Source organism: Pleurodeles waltl, chromosome 11 (genome assembly GCF_031143425.1).
Source record: "Pleurodeles waltl isolate 20211129_DDA chromosome 11, aPleWal1.hap1.20221129, whole genome shotgun sequence".
Classification (NCBI taxonomy): Eukaryota; Metazoa; Chordata; class Amphibia; order Caudata; family Salamandridae; genus Pleurodeles; species Pleurodeles waltl.
Window position 1 is genome coordinate 968,139,231 of NC_090450.1, and position 24,477 is coordinate 968,163,707.

General features: G+C 47.6%; 1 protein-coding gene across 3 annotated transcripts in view; it reads right to left on the bottom strand.

Annotated features, from left to right (window-relative positions):
• Positions 1-24,477, bottom strand: part of LOC138266436 (somatomedin-B and thrombospondin type-1 domain-containing protein-like) — a 260,922-nt gene that overhangs the window by 14,276 nt on the left and 222,169 nt on the right. For all 3 annotated transcript variants that reach the window (XM_069215202.1, XM_069215203.1, XM_069215201.1), the window contains exon 4: positions 223-381. In XM_069215202.1, coding sequence (XP_069071303.1) covers positions 223-381 — 159 coding nt within the window. The remainder of the gene's footprint in view (positions 1-222; positions 382-24,477) is intronic.

Consider the following 24,477-nt stretch of genomic DNA (forward strand, 5'->3'; position numbering starts at 1 on the left):
TACCACTGGCGGCATTAAAAAGTTTGAAGACCACTGTCCTAAACCATAGGTTTGGGCCTGCACTGGGAATCATGCATATGTTGTAAATAGTGAACACTGCCCGGGCCTGCATCGTGCACTCCCAGAAGTGCGCCGCGGTGCAGACTGGGGCAGTGTGTGTCTAATACGGCCACTGTTCTTTCTAGAGAGGCGAAGAAGTGCTTGGAGTTGAGTTGCACTTACCTAGCGCTTTCCAGCCCGTCTCCCTCGCAGCGCCCCCTTCTGCCCATGGCGTGGACCTGGCACTCCATGCAGATACGCCTCTCTCTCACCAGCTGGCTGGTCCAGGATTGTAGACGGCAGGCCGGTCCCACCTGCTTCAGGCGGAAGTACACGCAGTACCTGAAACAGAGGACGGAGTAAATTCGAATGGATCATTGCGCGGACATTAATATACCAACCTCTCTCCTTCCCCCCCCCCCCCCATCCAAATGGTTGACTGCAGTGAGTTCATCACCGTCTGCAGACCTGTGTGTGTAACCTGAGGATCATATGTTCATGGCCAACTCAGTTTCTCATCCTCCAGGAGTCGATAAAACCCAGCTGGTTTGTCATGAGCCAAGGATAGTTATTACTGCTTCCCGGGTACTCTTGTAAACTGGCCTGAGACGCACGTACATCGTCAACCGTTCAATGAGACAGCATGTGATAGTCAAAGCATGAGCCACCCTGTTAAAGACATGGAGACAGGAGAAACAGGAGGTAGGGTGACCAGGCGTCCCTGATTTGCCGGGACAGTCCCCGTTTTTCACCAGCTTTCCCGTCAGATATCGGGAAATTTAGCCCATGTCCTGCTTTTTAGAGAAGATGTCCTGAAAATGGTGGGAGGTGATTTTTTTTGTTTTCAAAGCAGAGATAGTTAGCAGGTGGTATCAGAAAGCAATTTAATTAACAGGAATTACACTGGCTTTAAAAATCGCATTTTATTTATGTTCTTAGTGCCTCTTCTGTAATTCTGTGTAGATGAGTGCTGTCATTCTATACGCTCGGTTGAAGGAAAATTGTAGTCCTTCTATTTTCGAAGTAAAATTGTAGTCCTTCTTCTATTTTTGTGAAATGTCCCAGTTTGGGGTTTTACATTTCTGGTCACCCTAACAGGAGAGGACTCTCACAAGGGCATTAATGCAAGGGGTAGCGACGGAAAGAGATAGAGGAAGAATGAAAAGAGGGATGAGAAGCTGAGTCAGGAGAGAGTACAAGACAGACAGAGGTAGACCAAGGAAGAAGGTGATCGTGAAAAATACAGAAGAAACTGAAAAAGACAGAAATCAGAGAGAGGGTAAGGGCAAGAAACTTCACAAGGAGAGAGAGGGTTGGAGGAAGAACAAGAGGAAGATGGGTGAGGATACGAGGGAGGTAGGAAGTGACAAAGATAGAGAGGGAAGCAGATGAGGCTTCGACCTCACGCCTCCATCATGCCCCTTTAGTTAAGTTTGACGCACCTCTCCAGAGAGAAACTGTTTCTGGGCGGCTAAGAATCACTTCCTCCAATCGCTAGAGAGTGGCATGAAAATGTGCAACAATAAATCATAGGAACTCACTTTTATGAGGAGAAATTTATTCAACTCTGATCACTAGTAGGCCAAATTTAGGAGGTATATCACACAACTGGTAAGGCATGGGTCTTTCCATGCTCTTTATTCAGGGCAAAGGGAAAACGCTAAGCTACGGGATAGTGGCTAGAACATAGCATAAAGATATTGGCCGAAAAGGCCTCATCCATTCTTTTGTGGTAAACTTCATCATCGGCCAGTCCGACCCACTGTGTTAAGATGATACTAACAAGGTGGTCTCAAGGGAGGAGGGTGAACAGAAAATGAATGTTCTGGTCATGCATCGAGTCCAGTTAATCATATAGCAACCTAAGTGTAAACCCAGGGGTTTCTTTTATTTGCAGGTACACTTGGTTGAATTAAAACAAGATGGATGCTACTAGGAGTTTATATCTTAAGCATCACATTAGAATGTAATTGCCAACATGTTTCGGCTTCAAATTGGATTCTGCATATGAAGATCTAGGGCCTTCATCAGGGCAGTCCGGGCACCCCTACAGTCAGTCACTCGTGCACCTTCCAAGTGCATGCAGGTAAGAAAAAGTCTTACCTTTTAGTCCACTGTCTTCACCCTATATTAGTCGGGTGTTGTGGCATTCAGACACACCGGGGGAGAAACCTCTCCTGTAGCCAGACATTCGTCAAGGTACAGGTTCCTTTGTTCGACCCACAGCTGCCGCTGGTGCGCTCTGTCGTTGTCCTGAATAAAGAACAGGGAAAGACCCCTGCCATATCATTTGTGTGATATAGGTTATTTGTGGGGGATGTTTGGTAAGTCTACCTCTAACTCCTTTTTGGTGTTATTTGGACAAATTTAGGAGGGCCCAAAAACGTGTTTTTAATGATGACCCTGGATTTTATCATGGGGAGCTTTCTTCACAAAAAACAGAAAAATGTCTGACCAAAAACAAAAAGAATCACTGCATTTAGAAGTAACATAGCCCCCAGCTTCTGGTTAAAAGTCCTTATGTGTCTGTGTGCGTATATATTTGTGGGCATCTATATATTTTATACAGATTTATATATTTTTCACCGAAAAAACATAGTTAAAGATAATTTATGATTTAGCAAACATCACTGAAAAGGTGGTGACATTTGGACGCCGTGGTAAACAACACACAATTTACACCATAAGTGATGTTCCCCCTTTGCACAGTACACCCCTCTGCTGAAGGCACCTGACCAAAAAAATGTCTGTCTACCAAGAGCAAAATACGGCTGGGCATCAGAAATGGTGTTCGTTGCATAATGCATAAACTAAAGTCGAATTTCACTGTTTTTTTTGCTGAACCATAACTAATCTTTTAATGTCTTTTGTCAGGTTGTACGACAGAATGCCGACTGACAAAACAACGGGTGCCTAAACAACGAGGTCGGAACACCGACCTCGTTGTTACTACTAATGCCTTTATCACGAATGCCTTAACAACAATATTTCGTTGTAAAGGCATTCCTGGTAAAGTCATTAGTAACAGGCACCCATTGATCCTGCATGCCTCACCCCACCCCCAAACCTAAAACCCCCGACCCCCTCCCCAAAACCAAAAACGCCCCACCCCCCCAACCCCACCCCAAAACCTAAAACCCCGACCCCCCCAACCCCACCCCAAAACCTAAAACCCCGACCCCCACCCCCTCCCCAAAAACAAAAACGCCCCAACCCCCAACCCCACCCCAAAACCTAAAACCCCGACCCCCAACCCCCTCCCCAAAACCTAAAACGCCCCACCCCCCAACCCCACCCCAAAACCTAAAACCCCGACCCCCCCAACCCCTCCCCAAAACCTAAAACGCCCCACCCCCACCCAAAAACCAAAAACGCCCCACCCCCCAACCCCACCCCAAAATCTAAAACCCCCGACCCCCCACCCTCTCCCCAAAACCAAAAACGCCCCACCCCCCAACCCCACCCCAAAACCTAAAACCCCCGACCCCCCACCCCCTAGCCAAAACCTAACACCCCCCACTTACCTGAGTCGTCGCCTCGTCATCTGCATCGTCCTCCTCAGTCGACTCCCTTGTTTGTACCTTAACCATGCATGTTTGTTGTTCAGGACATGCGTGGTTAAGGCACAAAATAACGAAGTCGTGGTTAAAGAAAGCGTTGTTCCGGTTTCGTTAACCTTTTAAAAGAGTCGGCATAAAGAATGTTTCCCCTTTTGTCAATTAGTTTCTGGGATATTTTAAGGTATAATGTATCCAAATTTCCACCTGCATGGACAGCCCCAACCCACGAGGGCTAGCAACCCCTCCCCCACCGGGCAGGCCACATGGCTGTGTACGCGTGATGTTGGACCAGGGCCCTCACTGGCAGGTTCACTTTTTTTTAATATCTCTCAAACTCGCAAATTTACAGGAATTCGTGAGCTCGGTAAAATGGCACCCATTTATGATGACAAAATGATTAATCAGTGCTCACAAATATTTGCAAATTCATTGGTTTATTTTTGAATAATTGCATTCTATTAATTTTTGGATCGTTTATTCCACTCCTCTGGGTACTAGACTAGTTGACTTGGTGGCCTAAAACTGGATTTTGGGTCTCCAGTCTTCTGTGCGCTATTTCTGTCCACATGGTGTAAAACTCAGTATTTGCACATTTCAAAATGGTGGGAGAGATAATTGAAGTCCTTTATGGCAACTCACATTTTTCTTAAAATTAACTTGAAAGTGTCCTTCTGGAAAGTTTAAATTGCCAAGAAATTTTTAGAAGCTTAACTCTTCAACACCTACAGAAAAGTATCTCAGAAACTACTGAGAGGATTTACACCGAAACCAGGAATAGCACACTTTCTGAGTAAAGTTCTACTTTCATGCCACATTTCGCCTACATACGTTTTACTGGCTTTTTCTGTAATTGCAAGAAAAACTTACTCTGCAAACTAAACTGGAGAGAAACATATTTTTTATCCGCTCCCTATCATTTTCTCCTGCATTGAGGTGCACAAAAATAGCCATACCAGACCTTTAGACACATAAAATAAGCAAGGGCCAAGTTTGGTGCAGATCTGTCCATGAGGACCAAAGTTATAGGCCAGAGTTTCTTAACCCTTTGACTTCTGTGGAAAACCATTGATGGAACCTGGGGACCCCCACTGAGTCACTACCGGAAGCCTGACCTAAGCAATTTTCCTGATTTGAACTGCAGAACAGTGAACAAAAACACAGAAACAAGCATTCATCAAACAAATACAAACATGATGATGAATTTTATGTAGTCCATAAACAAATATTTAAAAAAAACATAATTTTAATTTAGATGGGAAGGCCGGAGTTTTTCTAAATTCCATACAGGCCACCCATCGTCCATACTATATTGTGTTCGATGCACTTGCACTGTTTTCACAAATCATTCTGAGGATACCAACTTCATTTTTAGCCTCCAGTTTCAAATGTTTCAAATTCCTTCACAATCATAGAACATTTTATTTTTTCAATTTGCATTTGCTTCTTTATTTATAAACACGTTAGTAATCTGTTAATATTATATAATCTTCTAAGCAGTGACAGACCCCCGCAAGTACGCGCAATTCAAAAACACCTTTTTTTATGGAAAGTGCAACTGAACGGTAACTACATGGTGGCAACAGCTACTGTGTAAGATGTATATATGTGTATATATATATATATATATATATATAAAATAATATGTATCCCAGGGCAGTCAGTACTGGATCGTTATAGTTCGATGTTAAGTCAGTGTTTCAATAGAAATGCCTTTTTTGGTTTTGCTTCTAAGTTTGGCACAGTTTGACTAATCTTCACAAAACTTTCCAAAAAAAGTGCTCTTTTTGCCTAGTCTGTGCATGGAAGGTTTACGGGTAATCTGTCAAACAGGGACTGAGAGGAAAAAAAGGGGGGGTTGTAACAAAAAGCAAAATCCCAATGATTTTCCATAGACCTGTCAAAAGCGTTTTTACAAAAACTGCTGAACAGAATAACGCCAAATTTGGCGGAAAGCTGGATCTTGGTCAGCAGATTGTGCTTTTTGTGATAACTCCATTCAGTAGTTTTTAAGAAATTAAGGTTAAAAAATGATTGTATATCTGGATGGTTGGGTCTGAGGGACTCTCATGAGAGTCCCTCAAACCCAATAAAAAAAATAAAGTGTTCTGATTGGCCCAGGGAGATTTTTTCCCCTTGGGCCAAATCGCTCCAATGGGAGTCAGACTCCTACAGAAACGAGTGCTTTGATTGGCTGCCAGCAACATGAGCGCACTGTTGCAGGCAGCCTTTACAGGACTCGGAACTTAGTCCCCTGTCCAGCATTTAAACAATATAATACATAAGGGGGCATGGTAGGTATACTTTGCCCCCCTAGACACCTGGGCCCCATAGAGGGCCCCACCCCTGGGATGGCGAAAATTGAAAAAATATCAGCAATGTTTGCTGCAATACCACAAGACTCCTTTATTTAAAAGTATATGAGGAGGCGGCCTCGTCAGTGGGTGCTCTCCTCCCCAAGCCTATTTTCGGCCCTGGGGAACCCATCCCCCAGCGCCACATCCTTTAATGAAGGGGAGGGGGGCACACAGCCCCTCTCCCAAGCAGTTCTAGGCCTCAGGGAGCCCATCCCTCTAAGATGAAATGTCCAGTAAAGGTAAAGGGGGCCATGTTCCCCCTCCCCCTGAGCCTTCAAAGGTCCCGGGACCCCATTATCCAGGGCCACATTCTTTTATTAAGGGGAAGGAATCATGCGGCCCCTCTTCCCGAGCAATTACAGTGCCCTGGAGCCCATCCATAAGTGACGAAATATGTAATAAAGGGGAGGGTGGGGGGGCTGCATCTCTCCCTGAGCCTTCAAAGTGCCCAGGGACCCTATCTCCCATGGCCGATTATTTAAAAAAAGGGGAGGGATGCCACAGGCGCCCCCAGGCCTTAAAAGGCCCAAGGACCCCATACCCGGGTCCGGCGGAGTGACTGTGTCCCGGGGAGCGGACCCTGGAGCAGAGTAATTTTCCTGCCCGCATTACCCCAGGCAGGGAAATATAGGTTTGCTCCTGTCTGTCTGGAGCATTTTTACGTCTCCCGCCAAACGGAAACAAACATACAAGTGTGCTTCCAGGTGGCCGGAGCTTAAAAAATGCTCCAGTCTGACTTTTGTTCTGTATCCCTGCCCGCATTCCTGCGAAACAAAACACATATTGCTGCCGCCTGGAGGGAACATGTAAAAAGCAGTTGCTTCCTCCTGGTGGGAGCAATGTTGGCTTCCACCCCATGCCAGGGAGCAACCCCAAAGTGGTGGTTGGTAGGTGCTCTGGGTGGGCACCAGCTAACCCACCTATAAATAATGGAGGCCCAAGGGATGGGGTCACAGGGGCCAAAATAGGCTTGAGGAGTGTCGGTGCGAGGGGAGGGGGGGCCTCGCGGCCCCACTCTCCTTTATAACATGCCACCCTGGGGGATGGGGTCCCCGGGGCTTAATGAGTCTCGGGGAGGGGGGCTGTAGGCACCCCTCCCCTTAGAATTTGGCTGCAGGGGGTGGAGTTTCCTGGGTCCAAGAAGGCTCAGGGGTGCACGCCCTCCTTCTTTGTTTAGCTGTATTTGGCCCCTGGGTATAGGGGTCCCCAGGGCCCTTTAAGGCTCTGGGAGGGGGGCTACGGAGCCCCCTTCCCTAGTATTGCATTTGGGCTCCTGTCCCTTTCAGGTAATGATGCACAGCATCTTTGGATGCTGCGCTGCGTTGCCTGACAGCTTTGAGAATCTTGGCCAAAGAGTGGGTTATATAGGGATAAAAGTGAGTACAGCCAGTCACACACTGAATGGGAAGGAAATAGCTGTAGGCAGAGGGTCAATCAGTAATGAAAATCTCTGGGTATCTGGCCTGATTTCTAAAAATAGCCTGTTACACATTAAAAACAAGACACAATCTGTTCCTTGCTCTTTTCATTTTCTTTTTTTTTTGTTGTGTTGCCAAAGTTTGAAGTTGATAGATAGATGTGTGTGTATTTACACACACGTACATTTTTATTATGATTTTTTGTAGGAAAACACAAAAGGCTGGCAAGCTGTCTTTAGCCAGACCTAAAAATTGTATTCATAGTGCAAAGCGATGTAGATTTGAAGAATAATTGTGAGGACCTTGTGGGCGAAACAGAGGATTAGAAATTGACTTGTCTGTGCTTTACACCTCCTACAACTAGAAGGCTTCCTCTTCTCCTCCCCACCCCACAGCGAGGCGATGCTCTGGTTCACCAAGAAACTCCTAATATTTATTTACCTCTGTATTGCTGCAAGGTGACCACCTCCTCCAGGTCATGAGGACACTTTTCCACCCTGGACTTTTAATGTGATAACCTAATTTGTTTCCATTGAACTAATTGGACTAACACACCTGAAAACAATGATTTGAAAGGAAAACCTTCTACACTGGAGACAATATCCGTAACACCCTGAAGTGAGACAGTCACCTTATACTGCTGTGTGCAGAGGTGCTCTAGCAGTGACTGGTTGTCTCACACTGACATCAGAGTGATTGAGTACATAGTTCTTGTGCAACCATAAGCAACCAAAGTTGTTCAGTGAGCTAAATGCTCACCTTTAACATCTTTAGTGACCAATAGATCAAGACTTTGGCAGGGCCAAGTCAGTCTCTCATCCTTCAGGCACTGATAAACTGAATACCAATACTGAATATTCGTAACTGTTGCTAATGGTCCTTAGAGGGTTTAGATACCTTTCTATGAGGAGCTAAATAACAGACTGCATTAGAGACTATTTTAGTGTGAAGAGTATTATATAATGATGCTTTGGGTGTAAAGGCCGTTAATAGGTGGGGAGTTGCAGAACATACAGGTTATGGCCATATATTAAAAGTATGTACACCAACTGAAGCAGATCGCTGTTCACGACAATGAAGCACTACATCAACCCCCTGCCAAAGCCACCTGTTCCCCACTCCATAGAAAAGGGCAATGCCATCAACCCCTTCTTATATAAAAATATACTGAAGATCCAGCAGCACACGGAAAACACCAAACCTGCTTCATCTCTCACACCCACACCTTCTCATAGAATCCTGTAATTATCAGCCTTTAAAACACTCTCTCTCTAGATATCGCTAATGTACTCAAATCCCTCAAAATCACTTTTTGTGAAGATGCTGTCTTACCATCGTCAACCATCAAAGCTCTCTCTCAGGATGCTTTGTTACCCCTACTTAACACTGTCAAAGCCTCCCTCACTCAACGCATCTTTACAAATGCTCTCAAGACAGTCCAGATCCTCCCACTCCTAAAGAAACCTGTATTAGACTATGATGACGTTGCAAATTAGCGGCCCATCACTCACCCACCGTTTACTGGCAAGATCGTTGAAAGAGCACTCTGAGCTCAACTCGAAGATCACAGCAATGCAACCATCTCCTGCGCGACTTCCGCTCTGGCTTCAGAACATGCTGCAGCATGGAGACGGCCACCTTACACATCATAGATGATGCCCTCTTGACCACAGATGAAAATGGATGAACCCTGTCTCCTCATATTGCTGGACCTCTCAGCTGTCTTTAACACAGTTGACCATCCCACCCTCATGTGCATCATGGAATCTCAAATGGGATTCACTGGCAATGTCCTTCACTGGTTCTCCTCTTTCCTTTCTAGCCGGTTCACCTGGGCATCTCCAGGTAGCACAAGATCTCTGTCCCCGGTGGAGTCCCCAGGGGTTCCATACTGTCTCCTGTCATCTTCAACCTTTACATGGAGCTGTTTGGTGCTCTGCTCACAGATAACATCAAGAGTCATCAATATGCTGATGATGTACAACTCTACTTGAAAATCTCCTCTGCTTCAGACATTTAATACCCCAAACATGGCTTACACTGCAGACAGACCTGGATGTCCAGAGCCTATCTGAAGCTCAACCCATCCAAGACAGAATTCCTGTCATTTGTCAAGAACAACAAACAATCAGGGGTGGCCCCTCCGCTATGGCGGAGGAGCGTCGTCCCACTGACGAAAAGTAGAAAAAAAAAGGGATAATAAAAGTACTTTACCCTTTATTTTTCCACCTTCATAGGGTGGGGCTAGCCTCCTCCATGTCAAGTGGAGGAGGAGTGGTATGTGCACTTTTGAGTGCGCATGTCAGTTTGGACGGACGTCTAAGGCCAGCCATACTGACAAGCGCACATAGAAACTTTCCCCTTGGCTGTATTTTACAGTTGGGTAGAGACTAAGTACAGCACCCCACTGTCCCCCTGAGCTGCATTTCTGCCCGCTCAGGTCATCCATGGCACTTCTTTCATGCTGTTGCACAGCATGAAAGAAACGTTGTGATTGGTTGGGGAGAGGAGATGAGGCTGCTGGAGCAGAGCAGTGCATCACAGAGGGGCAGGTACGTTTATTATTTTTTTATTTAACTGCCTCCCACCCCCATCCTGGTAGCAGCTGCGACTCCAAACAAGATACAGTATAAGTTAATGACATGACCCTTCCTGGCTTTGAACCCCAACTTTCACTGAATACTAAGTTACTTAGATTCACATTCACTCTAGACACCAACCTCACCCTCAAGGAACACATTGCCAAGAAACAAAGATGGCCTGGTACCAGCTCTATTTTAAAGAAAGTCAAACAGTTTGTTCAAGAAAGCAACTTCAGAACTGCTGTTCAAGCCCTTGTACTCTCACCTCTCGATTGTGATGATGCACTACTCCATGGCCTTCCAAACGCCACACTGGCACCCCTGAGGGGCATCCTGGATGAGATAAAACACACCTCATCCAGGGTCTGAAGAAATATGATCACCTTATCCCCATCCTATTGGAACTCAAGTGGTTTCACTTACTGGCCCGCACCATCTTCAAAATTACCAAATCATCACAACCAGCGCCTCCGCTTATCTTGCAAATAAGCTCACCATCTCTGGTGGTTCTCAGCACACCCATAGCCAGGACACCATCAGACAACAGGCTAAGAAGTGTAAAAAAGAAAAAACAAGGAAGAAGGCCTTTCAATCTATGCATCCAGGATCTGGAACAACATCCCCATATCCAGCAGGATCACTCCACATTCACATTCACGCTGCTCCAACTTCGGAAAGAGTTGAAGACTTTCCTCTTTAAAGAACTGTACTTCACAATGCTTCCTCTCCTATTAATTGTTGACGTTATACTTCTAATTGACTATGTGCAGCGCTCAGCTGCCTTTTGGCTAAAATAGTGCTATAAAAATAACATATATATACATACATACTTACATACATACAGTCAATTTCCAGTTATGTGAGACCCGCTTGGTACTTTTCATTTGGTGTTTCTTTGATCAATCGCTGCACCAGTCACCAGATAATTTCCTATCACAAGGACACCACTTAGCAAGTGCTGGATTTTCATTTGACAAACCAGTGCATTCTGGAGGATGCAGTCTTGTATTGAAGCGTTACTATTTGGTATGCGTTAACTAATTAACAAAAATGTTGCTATAGATAAACAAGTGTTGTTGATACTGGTAGTTTAAAGGGCATGTTAGTAAAGCATTACTCAGTGTAACTGATGAGAGAGAGTCAGGGTTAGAGGGAATTACTCAGAGAGAGGGTTTTATAGGGGGAAAGGCAAGGACAGCCAGTCACACACTAAATGGAAAGAAAAAGCTGTAGGCAGAGCATCAAGCAGTAATGAAAATCTCCAGGGATCTAGCCTGCTTTCCAAAAATAGCTTGTTAAAAATTAAAAACAAGACACAATCTGTTCCTTGCTCGTTTCTTCTTTTTGCTGCACATTGCAGATGCCAGACGTGAGCTCAGCTGGGGCCAGCTGTGTGTGGGGGCGGTGGCCTGCTATGAAGTTCACAAGTGTTTGTTTATCTTTATTTTTGTGAAGGTCTTGGTGACTTCAGCTACCCCCACATCCCTTTCTGGCCATAATCATGTTTCTGGTGCAAGGCTGCAAAGCCCCTGTCAGACCCTGCCTCGTGGCAGCTGCAGACCTAGCCACAGGAGCAGCATAGGGGCTGCCCTGGAAGAATATGGTCTACTAGAAAAGTGTTATTTCTGCCCTAGCATCCCTTCCCTGATCTCCTGGTCTATACATTACCCCAGAGGTAAAGTGCTTGCTACTCCTGCTTTCAACATGGTAAAATTGGTATGCTTCTTATTGGTGTATTTAGCATACGCAGGAATCCCTAGTACATGGCACCCGCAGTGTTCACAGGAAATGTAATTTAAATGTCATCAGTGGGCTGCAGCTCTCATTGTGCTAACCACTACAGTGACAGAGTAATCCATTACTTCTATCCTATCACTAGTCGCTGTGTAGGGTTTAACTACAAATTCAACCTGTCAAAATAACCCTTTCGCAACACAAAAGGATGATGGACGGGGAGCTAAACAATGCAAACACTCACCCCCAGTCATAGATCTGGGTTTAATCAATCGTTCTTTTGCTCACCATGCCACCCAAGTTTGGACCCGGCCATATGCAAATCAGTCTTGACCCTGTTCCTCATGGGCACAGTCCAGCCCGAACTGCCAGGCCAGGTCCTCACTGGACCGGAAAAAAGCATCCTGGGACTGGTTTCAGGGTTTCACCCTTCATCAGTGAGGCTAGCTTGAATCAACTGGCACAGTGAGCAATACCCTTTCTGACAGGCCTAAACCTTCCCTTTAAATATTAATAAGTCATCCCTGTGTGGACCTTATTGGAATGCTTTGTGTGGTTCCAGGCGTTGGTATTGGCTAACCATGAGAGATACAGAAGCATCATGCTTAAGGAGTGGAGTTCAGCTCCTGAACCTCAGTAATGCAAAAACAAGAGGGCTACCATATCTTCTCACTGGAACCGGTCTAACTGGGAAATGGCAAACAGAATGGTTCTACCGGTTTTCATAAAACACAATTACTTTCAAACAGAGTTAAAAAAATCAATGGTGAAACAGTTACGTGAGAAATCAGTTTCATAGGACTCTCACCGTAAATAGCGCAGATGAGCAACAGCGTAGGAAATCATTGAATTTAAGCACTACAACTTAAGTGCAAAGGGTTTGTACCGAACTACAGATGCATTTGGTGCAGTGATCAGTGCAACTGAGGGAACACGTGTGACACATTAAAATAATCCAACAGAAAACAATAAAAATCCGTGTCATTGGGCCTAAGTGTAGGCGAATGGCAGAAACAAATATGTACCAGACCTCTCTAAAAGCTGGTATGTCATAATATAAACATATTTTCAGATCCTATCGTTTTCAGTCAGCTCAGTCAACTTTTTGATCCTACTGAGGTACTAGTCGGGTTATCATCAGGACAGGAAAGAATATGGAGCATCAGGTGTTGATGAACAAGTTATTTACCTTTGGTAATGCTTTACCTGGTAGAGACTTTATTTGGCTGCAGATTCCTTACTTTAGAATTATCCGCAGGTGTCCGACTGGATCAGGACATTTTTGGTGAGCAATACCCCTGTGTGCCGGTAGGTGGCGTCATTTGGCTCCGCATGGCATTGTCCATACCGAAAGTGATGTGTAGGCTGCCACCTCAGCGGGCTGACATAGTTCTTTTCTTTCCACACTAATCAGTGCAGATCCAGAGAAGAGTTACCCCCGTTTTTTTTTACCAACCTTTTTTTGTTTTAGATTTTTTCCTGGTGTGAAGGATGTTCACCGGAAACGCAGGTGTTAAGCCATGCGGCCCCTGTCATCAACAGATGTAGATGATTGAAATGCATTTGGTTTGTTTCTGGTGTCTTGAGCATGGCTATGACGCCAAAAGCATTTCCTCACCCAGCACTGCACTCCAGAGAGCTTGGTGGTCCAACCCTCTAACTTCAGAGTCAACCCCGGTGCGTTACCTACCACTCCACTGGACATGGACTACAAAAGGCTGGATATCTTCGGGAAGTTGATGTTCTCTTCCACCAGCTTGGCACTGCGGTCGGTGAACAACGCATGCCTCTTAGGCAGATAATCCCATAGCACCAGGGACTTGGTGATGCAAGTGCTGCCCATGGTTTTGGAGGAGGGCAGAGCCATACTCTCTAAAGTAACTGCTGACGGGAGGGACGCAGCCAAGTTCACTCATATGTGGGCTCACTATCAGATGGACACCATTAACTGACTGCACAGAGCGATTTCATTGATGGTGGCCCTTACGGGCCATGTCTGGTTGAGAACCACTGTTTTTCAGGGGATGTCCAGGCCTCGCTCATGGACATGCCTTTTGATGGCTCCCGTCTGTTCAGAGAGGCAGACTCAGTGCTGGAGCACTTTGAGACAGCAGGGCTACAGCCAGGTCCTTGGTCTTTTCCATGGCCCCTCGCCAACCCCAGTCGGCCTTCCCCGCTTTCCTGGCAACAGAAAGGGCTTTCAACCACATCTTTACACGCCATGCCACCATGGCCAACAAAGTGCACAAGCTTTTCGTGGCAGAGGACGCAGTTCCCACAGACCACATGGGGCAGGTGGCCAGAAGTTGAGCCAGTTCACCATTCCCCTGGGAGCCACAGCCCCCAAACCCATCTGCCTTGCCCTTAGACCTTCATGGGCATCTAATGGGAGGCAGAATATGCCATCATCTGCACCACTGGAGAGCAGTAACATCTGACTGTTGGGTTTAAAAGCCCATCCGAAAGGGCTACTCCCTCATCTTTGTGACATCCCCCATCCATGACACCCACTTACGACAAGCTAACAGGGGAACACTCTCCTTGCTCCACCAGGAAGTGTTAGCTCTTTTGGCCAAGGGAGCTATAGAGAAGGTGCCGCCATCAGAAGTAGGCTGTGGTTGTTATTCTCGCTACTTTCTGCTGCCCATGAAGGACGGATGCCTTTGTCCTTCTCAATCTCTTCCTGAAAGAGGAGAAATTCAAGATGCTCATGCTTACGCAAGTCCTATCTACTCTAGATCCAGGAGACTGCATAGTATTGTTGGGCTTGCAGGACGCATATTTTCTCATCCCCGTCCTGCCTGCCCACGGGCCAGACCTGCAGTTCATGGTTGGTTAATAGCACTTTCAGTTTGCTGTGCTCTCCTATGTCCTTTCCAGCGCCCCTCAGGTGTTCATAAAAGTGATGGCGGTGGTCGCAGCTCATCTACAGAGGTCGGGGTTGCAGTCTTCCCATACCTCCACGATTGGCTGTTGAAGGCAAGCAAGCCGCTGGCAGTCGTCTCCCAACTCCAGGCTACGCCAAACTTTCTGCGTTCACTGGGGTCACTATCAATGTGCTGAAGTCACACCTGACTCCCTCTCAGACGCTGTCTTTCTTTGGAGCTGTTCTGGACATGGTGCAGTTTCTGGCTTATCCTCTCGAGCAGTGAGTCCAGGATACTCAGACTATAATTTAGATGTTTCTGCCTCCATCCTGAATTTCGGCGACACTGACTCTGAGGCTGCTGGGCATCACGCCTCCTGCATCCAGCTAGTAACACATGATCACTGGCATATGAGAGTGCTGCAATGGGGCCCGACATTCCAGTGGGCGCAGCATCAGGTGAATCTCTCCCACATGGTCCAGATCTTGGAAGGAATTGCAAAAGACCGGCTATGGTGGCAAACAGTCTCTGAGTGGTTCAGTGGCAGACCCCTTTGCCTTCCACAACCAGAGCTGACTAGTGACAGATTTGTCTCTCCTGGGCTGGTGCAGCCATCTGGAAGAGGTTGAGATCAGAGGCTCTGAGCTCGGTGGAATCTGGACTCCACATCCATCTACTGGGGCTTCAGGCAATCTGAATGACATTGAAAGCATTTCTTCCTTCAATCAGGGAAAGGCTGGTACAGGTTCTCACCAACAACACCACTGCCATGTAGTATTGCAACAAACAGGGCAGTGTGGGGTTGTAGACCCTTTGTCAAGAGGCCTTGCGTCACTGAACTTAGCTGGAACACCAGGGTATATCCCTAGTGGTTTAACACCTGGTGGGCTCTTAGAACATCAGAGCAAACAAACTCAGCCATCGATACCTAGCAGATTACAAATGGCACCTTCGTCCAGAGGTGCTACAAGATCTCTTCCAAGATTGGGGAGGGACTTGGTTAGATCAGTTTGCCTCTGTCGAGAATGCACAATATCACCAGTTTTGCACACTGGAGTTTCCAAGGCAGCTCTTGCTCAGGGAGGCTTTTTTGTCTCAAGAGAAGCTCTGGCTCCAGTACACATTTCATCCCAACCCGCTCCTTCCCAGATTTCCCAAGAAGATCTGGAACTACTAAGTCCAAGTCATTCTTGTGGCTCCGGATTGGGCACGGAGAGTCTGGTATCCCTAGCTGCTGAGCATGAGTCCTCTTCTGGAGGATCTTCTGTCGCAGTAGCAGGACAGGGTTCTGCACCCAAACCTGCAAATGCTTTGCATTCATGCGCTGACATTGAGCTGCAATAGTTCACAGCTTTCGACCTTACACCTGAAGTCTGCAATGTATTCTTGACAGCAAGACTTCCCTCAACCAAGACGGTATACGCATGCTGTTGGAGCCAGTTTGTGACATGGTGTACAGAGAAACAAGTTAACCCTCTATCTGCACCCCTTTCCCAGGTTCTTTTGTTTATTTTTACCCTGGCCCAGGAGGGCCAAGCTTTCGGCATTTCTGCGGTTGCCTGATGAGTCATCACTTTTCAATTCCCCTGCTCTAAATAGTTTGCTAAAAGGTCTTCAACATATGTTCCCACCAACACCTTTCATTATGCCACAGTGTGACCTCAACCTAGTTGTTGCATTTTTGATGTGGGCTCCCTTCGAGCCACTACATAACTGCCCCCCTCAGGCTTCTTACCGTAAAAACGGCCTTCCTAGGGGCGATAACATTTGCACTGAGAGTCAATGCGCTACAGTCACTGTTATCACAACCACCGTATCTCAACATCTACCCAGACAAATTGGTAATTTGGATTAGAGCATCCTTTCTACTGAAGAAGGTAACACACTCTGCCTACCTTCTATGCTCTGCCTCATTCCTCTAAAAAAGAGAAGAGACTTAATTGGCTGGTCTCATAAAGAGTGTTGTTGTTCCACCTTTACCACACAAAAGATTTTCGGGTGGATGATCAACTCTTTGTGGGGTACACTGGAGCAAAGAAAGGAAAGGTGGTACAGAAACAGACCATCTCAGGGTGGCTTGTGCTCTGCATCAAGATCTGCTGCGTACTGGCCAAAAAGCAACCTCCTGAAGGCTTGCGATCTTATTCCATCAGTGCCAAGGCTGCAACCAACATCAGCTTGCGGTGTTCCTGTCCTGGGTATCTGTCAGGCAGCAAGTTGGGCTTCCCTACACACATTTATGAAGCATTACTACCTTGACAGTCAGGTCCGACATGATGGGAATTTTACCTGTTCAGTCCTGCAAAACTTTCTTGACTAATCCATATTGCAGCCCCTCATCCGAGGAGTTATTGCTTGGGTATCTATTCTAAGGAACGGAATCTGTGGCTAGAAGTCTCTTTCAGATGAACAAGTTACTTACCTTTGGTAACACCTTAGCTGGTAGAGACTTGATCTAGCCGTAAATTCCTTACTGACCCACTCATCCTCCTTGCTCCGCAAATGGACTTTAGAGTTGGGTGCTGGTTCCCCTTTAAGCACCTTAGTTTAACGTACCAGTGGTCAGTGTTCTTCATGGCTCTGCGCTTCTGGCGTGAAAAGTCTCAAAAAGAAACTGATGTCAATATGCTGGGGTGGCACCTATTTAGGCACCTTGCACGTCACTTCTGCTGCGGACGACACTGTTGATGCCACGTGAAGTCGTACAACGCCACCTAATGGTGTGGAGGGGTACTGCTCACCAAAAATGTTAAGATCCAGTCTGAGGTCTGGGGAATATTCTAAGGTAAGGAACCTGCGGCTGGAAGTCTCTATCAGATAGTGGTAGCACAGAAAAAGGCACTGAGGGCCTCATTTACAAGAGGCCTGCACCGCCAGAGCGTCACTTTTTATGACGCTCCAGTGACTCTTAATCATATCTCTAAGGCGACGCAAATCCACCCTGCCTGACTTTGCATGGCCTCAAAGATATGAGGTAAGCATGGCAGCACAAAGCGCTGCCTTACTCTACGCCAAGGAGGCGTTTTCCCACGCAACACCCATGGGTTTTGACAACTTTCCAGATTTACAACAATTTGTAAACCTGGGAATGCATCAAAACTGTGTGCCTCCCCAGGGGAGGTGTAACGAGAAGAAATAACTTTATTTCTCTTAAATTTTTCATCTGTCTATGTGTGGTGCATTCTATACCACACATAGAAAGAGTAAAATGCCTCCAATGATTGTTTCTGTGCGGAAAGGTGTCCCTTCCTGCACAAAAACAATTGTGCCAACAATGCAGACACCCTTGCACCATGGTGCAAGGGTGCTTTCGTTGGCGCTCCGCAGCCATTTCTGCGCTTGTTGAAAGGACAGTAATGCACTGTATAACCTAAATATGGTGCATTCCTGTCCTTTTGAGTTGGCGTGAGGCAGCCCAGCTAAAAGGCTTGTGGCGCTACCCTACGCCAAATGTTTGTAAATGATGCCGTAATTCATTAAACCCTAATTAGCCAACGTGGTCAGCCACAATTCAAAAATTGGTTTATATATGCTACAAGACAATGGCAACACCTAAATTTCTAAGAACAATTCCACAGACGGGCTCCTAAAGTTTTCAAAGTGTGGTTTGTTGCTAGCCTTCAGGAACAAAAATGATTGTGCTCTGTATCCGTGAGATGGGGCACTCGTCCTGCAATGTGCCCAGCAATCTGCTGCTTTTATTGGTGTGGAGTTAAAATCCAGTTTTGTATTTACAGTAACCATTTTGAGGGCAGATGTTTTTTATAATACTGTGTTTACTTGCACATTACTGTGCTCTCTGGTTGTAACAAGTGATCAGCATAAAGGTGGCTGAGCAGCTTACAGCCCTCATTTTCTACTATAAAGGTGTACTGCTTGGGACCCTCTGTTTACAAATTAATGATTAAGTTTGATAGTGCTGTGGAGTGAAAGAATGTAAACAAATGCATATAATAGTGCAAATGTGTCTGTATGAGTATGGCGTAGATTTTGTACTGGAATGACACTCTTCTAGTACAAAATACTGTATTGTAACCTGATTTTAAACTTTTCCCACTTTGTACAGTACAGCACACATGCAAAGTTAGAAAGGTTTGGAGAAAAGAAATCCTTTTTCCTTCTTTGTGTCTCCTTGAGCTGTGGCGTAACGCAAAATGATGGGGCCGCCCTGCGGAATGTGATGATGGGCCCCCAAATTTCTTATGTCTCACAAATATTCATTGGCCTTGAGCTGAATGGGGTCCACCTGAAGAGTGGGTGCCTGAATGACTGGGCTTCCCGACACAGATGTTGAAGGGGCCTGCATTACACCCCTGCCCTTGAGTGATGTAATTTTTTGGCACAAAGCGCTATCTATACATGTTAGTAGACAAAGCTTTGTGTCAAAAAGCCATGAGTGGTGTTATGGGAAACCCCACGCACCTCCTATACGCTACCCTCTTGACGTAAAGTAACGCAAAGCAGTTGAAAGCGCTGTTTTGCGTTACTTTCAGGCAACCTTACAGTGCCAAACATGTTTTTCACTAGAAAATAACCAACAGATCAACACTTTGCACTGGTATGCATAACTTTTGGTGAGGTTGCACTCGCACAAAGAGTTGAATAATCTGGTCCATCAATTCTTGCCTACAGCAAGTGAGAAGGATACAAAAACGTGCTGAAGGGAATGCTTAAATTAATGTCAGCCACTGGTAGTTACTTGGGCCGTATCCCAGGCCATCGTTATTTTGTACCCATGCCACCTCGAGTTTGGACCCAGACATATGCAAATCAGTCTTAATCCTGCTTCAATGGAAACAGTCATGTTCTCCCTGAAAGGGAACACAAGTGGAGTGCATGTGTTTTTCAACTGACTCGCTCATGTACTTTCCACCTCTGCTGCAGTCGCATTGGTGTGAACCCCTGACCTGGTTCTGGCCAGGAGTCCACTTGGCTCCACCAGCCTGCCACCATGCCCCTGACCCTGCCGTCTGCCGCTAGGAGAAGAAGTTTGAGGCCCTCCACCACCCGCAGGCACCTGCCTGCGCCTCATCCCTGGTGCCTAGTGGTAGGAATATCTAGTTGTGCTCTTCTTTGTTATATTTTGTTATTTTCAAATCGTTTTTCGTTTTCTGCACTGTTTGTGCCCTTTCTGTATTCCGCTTCATTTTTGCCCTTATTGTGTGCTCGCCCGTTTTCCAGCCGGCTCTCGCCGGTCTCCTGATCCCTGCCACTGCATCCCCTGCGTCCCTGCCCCCCTAGGTCCCCCATTGGCCCTTCCCTCCCACCTCCCAGCTGCTCCACCCTCCCACCTCCCCCTCTTAATGTCGGCCGCTGGCGCGCCAGAGGCAAGCCCGTCTGTGCCCGCCCGCGCCTGGACTGCGTCTAGCGCCGGTCCCCCTGGCCCTTGCTGCTCCAACCCCCGGGGCAGCATTACTTCTCCACCAAACTCCACCCCACGCCCTCAACCCAGGACAGCACCCCGCCTGCGCCCAGTCCAACCCCAAACACACACATGAACCATTTACATGCCATTCATGCCGTTTTTCCTGCACTCACACAAACACCAACACCACCAACACACACTACAACACCAACATGCACCACAACACCAACACGCACCACAACAACTCCAACACGCACCACAAGAACAACCCCCACCACAACAACAACAACCCCCACAACCACCTTAACTGCATGCTCCTAAACACCCACTCCGTCCACAAGCACGCCATCGAGCTCTGGGACCTGATCACAACACATTCCCCTGACATCGCCTTCCTCACGGAAACATGAATGAACTCCTCATCAGAACCCGACATAGCCATAGCCATCCCAGAAGGCTACAAAATCTCCAATAGAGACCGCATAAACAAGCCAGGAGGAGGTATCCCCATCATACACAAAAACCCCATCAAAATCTCCACCGACACCCTAGACACCGCAGAACACCTACACTTTTTAATTCACATCAACGCCAACACCACCCTTAGAGGAACCCTCATTTACAGACCACCAAGACCCCGCCCCCATTCTGCGACGCCATCGCTGATACTATCAGCTCCCACGCCCTCACCTCCACAGACTACATTCTCCTTGGTGACCTCAACTTTCACCTGGAAAGCACCCACGACCGCAACTCCACATCCCTGCTAGACAACCGCACGAACCTCGGACTCAAGCAACTGTTCACCTCACCCACTCACTCAGCAAGACACGCACTTGATGCAATTTTCACCTCCAGCAACCACGTCATCTTTACCCACACCACCGAACTCTACTGGACTGACCACCACTGTGTCCACTTCTCCTTCATGAAACCCCCCACCCACCACCGACAACACACCGCACCCTACCGAATGTGGGACAAGGTCTCCAAAGAACACCTGAACGCCAAACTCACACAAGCTCCACCCCCCATCACCAACGACCCCAACATTGCTGCCCACAACCTCACATAATGGTTTACAACTTGCGCAGACTCCCTTGCCCCACTGAAAAGAAACAACAACACTTGCACCATCAAGACTGCCCCCTGGTTCACCACAGAACTCCGAGCCTCCAAACGTGAATGCCGCAAAATTGAGAAAGCATGGCACCAAGAACCCCCAATGAGCAATTTCTCCACCCTCAAAACAACCATACGCAAACACCAGCAACTCATCCGGACCACCAAATGGTCATTCTACAAAGAACGCATAGATAATAACTCATACAACAGCAAGGAACTCTTTACCATCGTCAAAGAGCTCACCAAACCCAAATCCAGCACCATCGACCCCCCTCACACCCAAAACCTTTGCGACTCCCTCTCCAACTACTTTCACCTCAAAATCATAGACATACACAACAGTTTCACAGCATCTGCACCCACCGTCACCACCACCGACATGACCGACAGCACAGCGCCCCCCCCACACCAACCAACTACACACCTGGACCCCAACCTACGACGAAGAAACCGAAACAAAAATGAACTCCATCCGCTCAGGCTCCCCCACAGACCCCTGCCCCCACCACATATTCAACAAGGCCAGACAAATTATCGCGCCCCAGCTCCGTGCCGTAATCAACAGCTCCTTCGACACCGCAACCTTCCCAGACACCTGGAAGCACGCCGAAGTCAACGCGCTCCTCAAAAAACCCAAAGCAGACCCGGAAGCCCTCACAAATACCGACCCATCTCTCTTCTCCTCTTCCCCGCCAAGGTCGCTGAGAAGATAGTGAACGCCCAACTGTCTCACTTCCTAGAGGAAAACAACGTACTCAACGCCTCCCAGTCTGGATTCCACAAGAACCACAGCACTGAGACCGCCCTCATTGCCTGCACAGACGACATCATAACCAGAGTGGACAAGGGCGAGACCGTCGCTCTCCTCCTTCTGGACCTCTCTGCAGCGTTCAACACTGTATGCCACCAAATCCTCTGCGCACATCTTTTTGACGCAGGAATCCGACACAAGGCCCTAGACTGGCTCACCTCCTTCCTCACCGAAAGAACCCAAAGAGTTCGCCTCCCTCCCTTCCGGTCCCCAGCCACCAAGATCATCTGCGGGGTCCCCCAAGGATCCTCCCTCAGCCCCACCCTCTTCAACATATACATGGCCCCCCTCGCCAACATCCTCCGCCCCCACGGAATCACCATCATCCCGTACGCAGACGACACCCAGCTCATCATCTCCCTCACCAAGAACCCTTCCACCGCCAAGACAAACCTACACGCCGGACTCCTCGACATCGCCAAATGGATGACAGCAAGCCACCTCAAACTCAACTCCAACAAAACAGAAATCATCATCTTCGGCCCCAACAAGACAGTATGGGATGACTCCTGGTGGCCCACCCTCCTCGGACCACCCCCAGTATCCTCCACCCACGCACGCAACCTCAGCATCGTCTTACACTCATCCCTCTCCATGGACCAGCAAATCAAGACCATATCGCCCTCCTGTTTCAACACCCTTTGCATGCTACGGAAGACCTTCAACTGGATTTCCTTAGAAACAAGAAAAACTGTCACCCATGCCCTCATCAGCAGCAGTCTGGACTACGGCAACGCCCTCTACGCTGGTACCACAGCTAAGCATCAGCAAAAACTCCATCGAATCCAGAACGCAGCCGCACGTCTCATCCTCAACCTCCCCCGCCACAAACACATCTCCATTCACCTCAGATCCCTACTCTGGCTGCCCATCAGCAAAAGGATCATCTTGAATGTCCTTATCCACGCTCACAAATCCCTCCACAACACTGGACCAGCCTACCTTAACGAACGAACACACACCTACTCGACTTCTCCGCTGACCTCGCCCTCGCCACAGTCCCCTGCATCCAATGCACCACCTCCGGCGGTAGATCCTTCTCCCACCTCACCTCCAAGACCTGGAACTCCCTCCGCACCAACCTACGCAAGACCCAGGACCTCCTAACTTTCAGAAAGCACCGCAAGACATGGCTTTTTGAGCAGTACATGGCAACCCCGTTCCCCCCACCCTCAGCGCCTTGAGACCCTAACGGGTGAGTAGTGGCTTAATACATTTTTTGATTGATCGATTGATTGATTGCTCTTTCTCTTCCCCAGTGCTACTCTCCACCCCTCTGTCATGTGCATGTGCTGGTTTGCTTCTCTCACCCACATTGCTTTCTCACCCATATGCTTCTCCCCCATGCAGCTCCAATTTGAGCTTTCATCAATTTGCTTTCAGCAGCTCTGCACTGGTGATGCTGTACAGCAGCGGTTCCCAACCTGGGGTTTGCGGCCCCCCCAGGGGTACGTGACACATTCCCAGGGGGTCTTCAGGCCTGGGCCGGCAGGAAGGTCCTTCTCCAGCTGGGGCCTCTGACAGAAAAGATGTGTGTTTCTATATGTATTACTTCCTTTGTGCAGCAGTTTTTAAAGCACTGCAAAGCTATGCTCCAGCAAAAATAAAAAACATCAAGATAAATCTTCTGGTATCTGCTGGGGCGAAATTGGAGTTTTGTGTATTGGCAGTTTTGACTCATCTAAGGTTGGGCAGATGGTTAATATGCCTGCTGCAAAGATCATGTACCGTGCAAAAAACAGTATTTTATGTGCATATCACAGTGGGTTGCTGCTTTTGTTACAGAGATTCTTTTGTTACTGAGCAGTTCATAAATTACAATCTTAATCTAGCACAGTGAGCTATAAACTGCCATCACAGAGCTGCATGCAAACTGCACGGCACAAATTAGAAAGTTATGTTTTTTTCCCCAGCCTTTCATTTTCCTTATGCTGCTAAAAAAAGGCTTGCTTGCGTAGGAATACACAGTCACGGCTCGCTGCGCTCTGAAGGGGTGGGGCGGGTGCGGCGCTCGAGGGGGACGATTTAATTTTCTTTTTTAAGTATGTGCTCTGCCACGGCACCGCTCCTCTTTCCCTCGTCCCTGTAGGCAGGAACAGGCTCCCAGCCTGCCCTGCAGCCAATCCTGACGCTGCTCAAAGCAGCCAGGGCACTCCCAGGCAGACTGGGAGCCTGTGCTTGCTCTCTCCAGCCCGGCAACGCAGTGCTGGGCTGGAGAGAGCACAGTGCGCATGTGTGTTTGGCCGGCCCGAGACAGCCAGACAAACATGTATGTGCACTGAGGAGAGTGCTCTGTGCACTGCCCTCACTGCTCGTCGACCCCATGGCCCCGCCCCTTTCACAACAAAAGAATAATTAACATAGTTTATTATCCTTTGGTTGGAAAGGTTTGCAGCTTCTGTATCCCGTGGGGGATGGCGGTGATGCTCCTCCGCCATAGCGGAGGAGCCGCTGCTGGAAATACATTCTTATTATTAAGGTCAACGCTAACCACTGTGTTATGTTCTGAATCCTGAGTTTTTGCTTCTCCAGACCAAGCACTCTTAGAAAATGCCTACCAGTGTGGACGATGTGAATCCTACACCTTGTAGTCCCTGTAAAGTGCTCCGACACCCTACACTG